Consider the following 8,893-nt stretch of genomic DNA (forward strand, 5'->3'; position numbering starts at 1 on the left):
TGAGCGGGGAGCGGTGAGCGGGCGAACGGCGCGCAGCGAGAGAACGCGCGACATATGACACCGTGCCGAAAAAGTTTTTGTCAACAAACACACCATTTTGCATGTCTGCCGAGTCCGGCCTTCCGCTCCTCCGTGCACTTATTGGCTCAGACGTTTTTCTTAATTAGGCGATAATAATTACGGATTTTGTAAAATTTTATATAACTTTTCTTCTCAGTTTAACCCAATCTACTATAATCTTTGGGGTCCGCCATATCGAATCTGACACCCTGTATAGTATCTTTTCCAAATGTTACCGGCAATAAATGTCACGAGTGGGCAGAAAATATGGCGATTGGTGAAATACGGGTGTACCGGCGGAGCGTTCATGTGGAATAGCAAAGAATAATGACTGAGAATCGAGGTGAGGCGTTGTCTGAAAGATAGGGATGGAATACCGATGAGTCTCAAACCCCTTCCGCCCCTCGTTGTCAAAATAGTTCAGCTATTTCTTGCTTATTTCCAAAGTTCAATAAGTGGCAAAAAAGTTCAAAGTGATCTCTTTAAAAGTTCGTGGATTGAAGCACTAGGCGTCATTTTCTTTACAGTGGTAAACTTATTGGACGTTTGTCAAATTTTTTCAAAGAGACATAAGTACATGTACAAGTGTAGAAACCAAATAATTCGAGTGGTCATTTGCACTGTTAGAAATTTTTCAACATACTTTTGCGATCGCACATTTATAAACACCTGCTACACCTAATATAAATGTGTCGTACATAAAAAAATTTATAACGTTTCTCTCTCTTTGTAATCGTAAAATGATCTAACGCTGGCTGTCCTACTTTTAGGCTTAAAGTGCCGAGATGAATGGCGAGTATGTAACGATGTGCCGCGCGATTTGGACTTTTGTTTCACAGGAACAAACTAAATTGCTGTAGCGAGCGGCGGACTTGATTTACCGACGTACAAGCGACGATCTCGTAACTCGTGTTTCGATGTTGCACGTGCAGCTGCGAAACATACACTTCTCCAGAAAAGCTATTCATCTCGCGCGAACGCTACGTTTGCTAGCAGAAACGGGGAAGGAGAGCAATAGTTTAAAAGTTGCGCGTACGTGCAAACGAAGGAATTGTTTTATTAGTCAGTCGCGATGAAACTTGCGTAGTGTCCGCGAAACCAAGTTCCCGAGGATCGAAGCGCGGACCTTTAAAAATAGTCCAAACGAAACACGGACAAAATATGTGATACGATCCAGATGCTCCGAAGTGTTTCGAAGAGAATTAACGCGAATTCTTTCACCTCTTCTCGATTTCGTTCAATCTTCGAGCCCATCGTCGCTGCTCTCTGACCAATGCTGTGATTTATCGCAGATAGGAGTTTATTGACCTCCTTCTGTCTTCCCGCCCTTCTTTTCAACCCGTAATTTATTATCCCGCTGACGAAACGATCGCGAAGCAAGTATTTGTGCGAAAACCAATGGGGGGATATTTCATTATCAATTTTTGCTTCCGTTTACGAAAAGGATAGCAAATTTTTAAGATCGATTACAGCGAGCAATCAATTGTTTAGGCAATATAATATTTTCCTTTCTTTTCTAGATAAAAAATATAAATTTGATGTCACGGGAGAAAGAAAGGGGACAAAACAAACGATTGCCATTTTGACATACGATCTTCGTATGGATTCGGACGAATTTGATATTCGGCGGACGAAGATAATAAAAGAATAATAAATTCGTAATGTATTTTCAGTAAGCGAAGAAAAACAGGTATTCGGAAGTGGGGCAGAATATGAATAATCGGCTCTCGCGGTGTTTGCCTTCGGATAGAAATCTAATGTAATAATTAAATCATTATTATCGTCGCCATTAATTATAGAGAACGAGTTGGCGAAACGGGCAAGTAGAAAAAAAGAAGTCGGTCGTACTTACGTTGATAATTTCGTCTCGTTGTCGATCGTGTCGATGGCGGCGCGACTCAAAGCCGGAAGACTGCTCGCTTCACAAGGCGGACTGCTTAGATCTGAAACACGACGAAAAAAGCTTCGTCAAACAGGCAGGTCGACGAGCGTTGCGTCTCGTTTATATGAATTTTTACCAGGGAAACATAAAGCTTAATCCTGCTGGAGGGAACGGAAGGGTGTATAATCCTGGAGGGGCGGGAGGGGAGGATTCAGACAAATTAAGTTAGCCAACTCGAGCCGACTCCTGTATCCTTATAAAATCTGAAGGAAAGTTTGTGTCTCGTCGCGTATACTCCGCGGCAATTAATCACTTTTTAGAAATTAGCCGGACAATTAATTTTAAACTTGACACAAAATTGCGGAAGTAAATTTGGACTTGTGTCGTAAAATGAAAAATGTGAGCAAAGTTAAAAGGACACGTAAAATATATGTGATTCTTTACGGGAAACGGTATATAAACTCGCACGTTATAGAAAACCATTGGCGCTACCTACATCCCGCTCGGACCATATTGGCCGCCTTATTTCCTATCGATTTATATAAGTTTTGTTACATAGTTAAGTTACATAAAGGAAAGTAGAAAAGAAATGTCGATTAAATAATTTCTTTTAAAACTAATCACTCTTTCATTCGATGTAACAATTATGTAATTGTTACGCAATAATAATAAACGATGTAATTACCTATATTTGAGTGATAATAATCGCTGTGCCGTCCGTAAGGTGGTGCCGTCGGATGTGACAGGGTGTTCACCCTCCGTCTGAGATTCGTCGCCTGCAAAACGAAAGGAAACGTCTCGTATAAATCCTGTTTAAGAAATCGCTTGACTCTATAGGTACGGAAAAGGTCGCAAATCGCGTTTATGAACTCACGTAAGTATCTGCCGCTAGTGATAAATGATTCTACTGGTAACGAGAAGACGGACGCGAAAAAGGATAAGTAACAAAGAGTCGTTGATCTTCTCGATTTCGATAAAAAATTTATACGACGTCCGAGATGTATTTCCTTTTTCATGCTGGAATTAAGATTTGCGCCCCGTAAGGAGGATCTAGTACGGTCGTTAAGTTAACAGCTTGCACCTTACTTAGACTCTCGCCCGAAAAAAATGTGTTTTGTGTTGAAGTTTCAGCAGAAATACGAGTCGTATTATCAAGTGCGATCAATCATAAAAGATAAATAACTGAACAAGACCCTAGGTAGAATAGTTGTATATTTATTTGCTCGCGATCTTCTTCCTTCCGTAAACATTTTGACGAGTACCAAAGTATTGTAATATCGCAAAATTACTTTTTAATGCGTGTAAATCATACGCACAGCAGCATTTTAGAAAAATTTTCCAGACGATAACATGTAACTGCAACGTTTAAGAATTGTATTTACGATGACTTTTCTCTTTGAAAGATTTTTGTTTCATTGACAGAAGAGAAATAAAATATTACGTAAATGTAAAGTTGTGTATAAATCACGAATGAAGTACTTTTTCTGAACATTGTTCTAAATGCGATCAACAACATATCGTTGCAAGACAAAATTATAATTAAATACGTTCTAAAATATATCGACGATACTTCTAGTCTCACCGGTACAATAACTGAATAGCAATTTAATTTAAATTGTTGAACCGATTTGTTAGATATTCCGTATTAAATTATATTACTCACATGCATTCTCATTATTGCTAACTTAACATGCATAGATATATTATTTCGTATAATATTATTTTAATTATGAATGCAGGTATCGTGCTGTATGCTTTGTAAAACAAATATGAATTTTAAAACGCGGTTTATTTCATGCCGTGCGGGCCGTCGCGAGTCGTTCTCGTTGTAATTTACGCGCAGTGACATGGCCCTGCGCGTCGCGTTTAATGAGAAGGCCACTCGACGTACACGCATCTGTATGCGTATTTATATTATTTACAACGAAATCTATCTTGCGTTACATATCTTGCCGATTGTGAGGGCGGTAAGGATAAAAGTGGCGTCTAGGATTTGTGAAAAATTCATAAACTTTGACGCCACTCAACAGTCGTAGTCGCCATTAATTCCCAACGCGGAAGTGGGACGAGTTTTTCGCCAAGTTTTTCGAGGGGGAAGAAGCGTCTATACGTGGTGCAAGAAAAAATGGAGAAAAAGAGGGAAAGGAGAAGACGAGAGGAAGAGCGGAAGTCTCATTACGCTTGCAAATTTTTCATTAACTATATACACGTAAATAGTACCGGGGCGCAAAAAAAAACCACCCACTATCTTGTTAAATACACGATGCTTATTGCTTTTCGCCGCGCAAGAAATTAAAAATTCATCTCGCCATCAGCGACGTTTAGCAGCAATTTTACAACGCAAATATCTATTAACGCATCACTAACGGTTGTCTGCAAATTATTTATTGTCTGCTAATGTACTACTAACGGATGATTATTCGCGAGCACGAACAGATTCATCATATTACTCGCGCCAAATTGTCGCGAAATAATCGCGCGGCGATTCGGCGACTCTCTATGGAGAACAATGCACCAATCGAAGCAATTACGAGGCCACTTTTAGGTCAATTAAATTGGGGATTCGTGAATGGCGCTGTTGCGTGCGTTAATAGAATTCTTGAGATGTTACCGCTCGTTGGCCCGCGAAGTCAGTAAGTCTATCTCACGGACGTGTAATTGCTACATTTTCAGAGATCGCCCAGCAGCCCGGATAATCCGTAAGTCAAGTTGTCAATAAGACAACGGAAGTCGGCGCTGCACTATGTGCACAGAGCGCGATTGTATCATGCTAAATGTAGACACTGGTACGGATGCAAATGGGTTAAATGCTTAGCCGGTTTCGCGTGTAAGATTCAGATCTGATTGTACCTAGAGCCGCGATTCAGGTGTTTGGATTCCTACAGAACAATAGTCCCGGCTGGGATCCGGCGATATCGTTGGATACGGTTTCCTCGAGAAATCCTGGTTTACTAAAACGTTACGATACGGTTCTCAGCCTGGAATAGTTGAATTTGGTATTCAAAAAGCAACCGCAACCGTATATTGCGGACTTTCTGCAGTTACGGATCAATGTCTAATCCGTAAATCCGAAACCTACGTTTTAATAGCCACTGCCTTCATTAGACTTTTAATTAGATTCCCTTTAACTAGATCCACGAATAAAATAAGGGACTGTTCACCTGCCAAGGTTAATTAGACGAAATATGTATTTCAACTTTGATTTTATGACACGCTATTAATTTCCATGCAGAGCTATGATTCGATGGTCAGAATTAATCGATAGTTCGCAAACAAGCAAGAAAGCCTCACCATTTAAATTACCATCGGTGTTTTAACCGCCACATAAATCGATAGACTCGACTCGCTCGTGCACGGCACGGAATCACGTTGGAAGCTCTCGGCCGAAGAAGTTTTCGTTACTTTTCAAGTTAGCGCCCCGTTTTTAGAATTTCGACACAACTGATAGTTTTGACTGTTGAAGGAAATTTTGTCAATTACATCGAAATTCTGGCAACGGAGCGCTAACTTCACAAGATGCGTTCCTCCATTCTCTATGGACTAAAAGTTCATGAATAAAAAAACTTGAGAACGAGAGGGCGAGCGAGCGAGCGAGAGAGAGAGAGAGGAGGGGGGGGGAGGAAGGAAGGAAAGAGAAAAAGATGGTAGAGTCAGGATTCGCTGAAAGTGGAAAATTTGATTCGGTGATTAGGTGAAAATATGGTCGAGTTTTTCGTCGATTCCCGACGGTACGAGGAGCCGCCGTCCGGTAAAAAGTTGTAAATTGAGCGAGACTTCTCCCAGGGCACGGGGGGCGAGGGAGGAGGGGAAAAAACTCGCGGCGAGTAACAGGATACTGATAAAGACTAGTGGATGAGGCAAATAAAATCTCATTAATCTTTCCGAGCCAGTTTAACGAGACCTAAGCCCCGGATAGCACGCGGGGTTCCTAGAAGACGATAAGGATCGGGATCTAATTGTTAATTACGATTCTCTCTTGATCGCAATGGTGTGAGAGATGTATCGAGATGTCGAGATCATCTCGCACGTCATCTTTATCATCGGACAATATCAAATAATTGCGATTTTTTTCTGATTGAGCAAGATAGCAAACAGCACGAATAAATATCAAGATAGAAGAATTGCAATACCTTAGATAGAATTTGCGAAACTCTCGCGAGAGCTATACACGACATTCGTGACGTTTGTGAATTTCGCTCGAGTCACAATTTGCTTAAAACTTGTGAAAAATAATTCTCGAGAGGAAGAACTCTTAAAAATTCGCCAGGAGAATAACACACATTCGTTCTGTACCTCCCGTCAATGTTAATGATCACTGCCGCCGGTCGTACCATATTTCCCCAAAGTATCCCTTTCAGAAGATGACACGAAAAAAAATTACGGATTCAGTGTGTAACTTTTAATCGTGTACAATTTTGTCATTTCTTAGGGGGCTAATAAATACTCCACGCTTCCCGATAGTTTTCGAAGGACAGCGAGAGATCCTTACAGGATACTTCTCCATCAGACTGCGCGTCCTGGTGACTTGGGCCATCCTGCCGTCCAAGTCCTCCTCCTTGGAGGCGCCCGCCCTCTTACAATCGGCGTCAACCTCATCCTCCGCCAGCGAGCTGAGACTGTTGTACCACTGCACGCTGCTGGTCCTGTAGGGCTGCCTCGAGGGCTCGTGGCTGCGATGGAGGTCCTTGCTGAAGCTCAGGCTACGCCTGATCGGCTGCAGGCTACGGTTTATCGCCGCCGGTAACTCGGCGCTTCCTCTCAACAGAGCGCCGAATTTCCGACGGAACGAAGGACGTCGCTCGAGCTTCTCGTTCGAATTGTCCGCATTCTTCGACGAGATTTCCTTCAACGACGATCTCTTGACGTCGGAGGACTCTTGAGAAATATCCGGCGATATTAATGATCGGAATTACCTTCTTATATTTTACAAATTACTTCAAAATGCATATTTTTCTACTCAAGCTCTAATGCGCATTTAAAGATTGTAAAATAATATTTTATTTCTATTAAATGCCATCGAAATTATTTTAAGCCACTTTAAAACATGCCTTTAATTCCTCGGTTTGAAGAAACGTGAGTCTAATTATTTTTATTAAAATAAAATTATCTATTGATTTTTACTTAAATCCCTTACAATTTTGTCATTTAATTTTACTCAATTTAAATGTAGAGTGAAACATTGCGCGAACACGTTTATTTCAATGTTAATTTTTATACCATTAAATTCACTCACTATCCTCGACGTAAGAATTTCTAATTCTTTCCTTTCAGAGAAATTTGAGAAAGAAACTTATTTTGATAAAGTTATTTTCAATTATCTCCATCGAGATGCAATTTGGCAACTTTTTAGTGGCGTCACGTTGACTTCGATCTCTAAACAATACAGACGCGGCTAAGCGATTATTTTCCCGACAGTTTCGATGCCTGACGGAAGGTAACGGTAAAACTTTTCAAGAATTTTACAAAGGGTGATTAATATCCAACGCTCTATGCACCTGCTTCCGGTTTCGCTTGCTTGCATTCCTTCGTGGGCCCCGGCTGCGCCACATTCGCACCCTCGCCATAGTAACTCGTCGCTTTGTGGGTCGATTTGCCCTTCTTCGAGGACCTTTTTGATTCCTTCTTCAGTGTCATCTTTCCTGATAACGTCGGGTATATAGCACTCGATGACATCACACGCGTCCCGCGATGTGAATGACGATCCGTTTATTCTCACTCGATGACCGAGTCGCATAACTTGCCGTTCTCTCAGAATCGCGCACAACACGTCTTCGTTGTAATTTCCACACACGCGCACACCCACACGCGCACAACGAACTGTGTCGTTAAACGGTATCACTCCGATAACATGTTATCGCTGCAGTGCCAACGGTATCAACTGTATCGTTAATATCGCGTCCACTCACGCCTTTTTGCTTTCCGTGTATTTAACGAAGCCTGGAAGTTGAGATAAAATCGATCGTCAGAAGTTGAGAACTTTCTTAACCGCCACTAAGCCGCTGATCCGATTTACGACCTCATATCTGCCACTGTTTTTTTTTTTAAATGCTCTCCTACCGTATTTTTATACGCCCTGCAATATCGCGGAATTGGACGCGTGCTTCTTTTATGAAATGGAAAATACTTTCATTTCCGTAGTGTCATTTTTCAGATTTCACGAAAGTTCTTAAGCTCTCAAGGTTTATAAAAAAAAAAAGTCATCCTGTCTTAATGTTGTGTAGAATTGTTGCGAAAATTACAGCCATTGTACACAACGAGAACACTTTTCTGTTTATCAAGAGAAGATCGCACGGCTTATCCTTCACTATTGCCCTCGTTGTCAGCATTGTGTTCATAATTTATCTCTTGGTTCCAATCGAGTGACCAATTACCGAAACAAGACTTACTACTCTAATAGAAAGCGTAGCTTATCGCGATGAAGGAAAAGGTCAATTCTGCTTCATTATGGAATAAAAGTAATTCCAACGTTGTTGCAAACGACGTACGATTTTCTTAAGGAACAATTAAATTAATTTTAATTTCGGGGGGGGGGATGCTCAAATTTTTATGTACGAAGAATCAATTTAGTTGCTCGCTGATTTCAAGAGCTGCTCTCTTCTCTCATTTCAAAAAGTCTATAACTTTATCACAGAATTATTCATTTGTTCCTTTTTCATTTATGTTGGTCTCATTTTCTTAAAAACAGCGACAACGAGTTTCGTCTCGTAGTATACCGACTATTTTTTGTGTGACATTAGCTACAATAAAACGACACTGAATTGTAACGCGCGCACATTATATTATAATAATTGCCAACTCTCTCATTTTGCTGCCTTGAATATCGAGACAGTATTTCCGCACGAAGTGGGCCGCATCGTTTAATTTCGACAACGCGCGTTCTGCTTATTTCTTGTTTAAAGGGATGCTGGAGTCTGTCTGTTTTACCGACAACGCGAAAGTTATGTATGTGTG

General features: G+C 41.0%; 1 protein-coding gene across 8 annotated transcripts in view; it reads right to left on the reverse strand.

Moving 5' to 3' along the window:
• Positions 1 to 8,893, reverse strand: part of LOC105560781 (pleckstrin homology domain-containing family G member 5) — a 161,855-nt gene that overhangs the window by 104,383 nt on the left and 48,579 nt on the right. For 4 of the 8 annotated variants that reach the window (XM_012010186.1, XM_012010187.1, XM_012010184.1 and 1 more), the window contains exons 2-5: positions 7,438 to 7,879; positions 6,432 to 6,817; positions 2,628 to 2,718; positions 1,913 to 2,003 (exon numbers count right to left, since the gene is read on the reverse strand). In XM_012010186.1, the coding sequence (XP_011865576.1) occupies positions 1,913 to 2,003; positions 2,628 to 2,718; positions 6,432 to 6,817; positions 7,438 to 7,615 (746 nt within the window). In that variant the 5' untranslated portion in view covers positions 7,616 to 7,879. Of the gene's footprint in view, positions 1 to 1,912; positions 2,004 to 2,627; positions 2,719 to 6,431; positions 6,818 to 7,437; positions 8,869 to 8,893 lie in introns of those variants that run through there. The other 4 variants (XM_012010189.1, XM_012010190.1, XM_012010183.1 and 1 more) reach the window with 3 other exon arrangements.

The sequence above is a fragment of the Vollenhovia emeryi genome, unplaced genomic scaffold (genome assembly GCF_000949405.1).
Source record: "Vollenhovia emeryi isolate VEMERY1.0 unplaced genomic scaffold, V.emery_V1.0 DF939221.1, whole genome shotgun sequence".
In the NCBI taxonomy this organism is placed as follows: Eukaryota; Metazoa; Arthropoda; class Insecta; order Hymenoptera; family Formicidae; genus Vollenhovia; species Vollenhovia emeryi.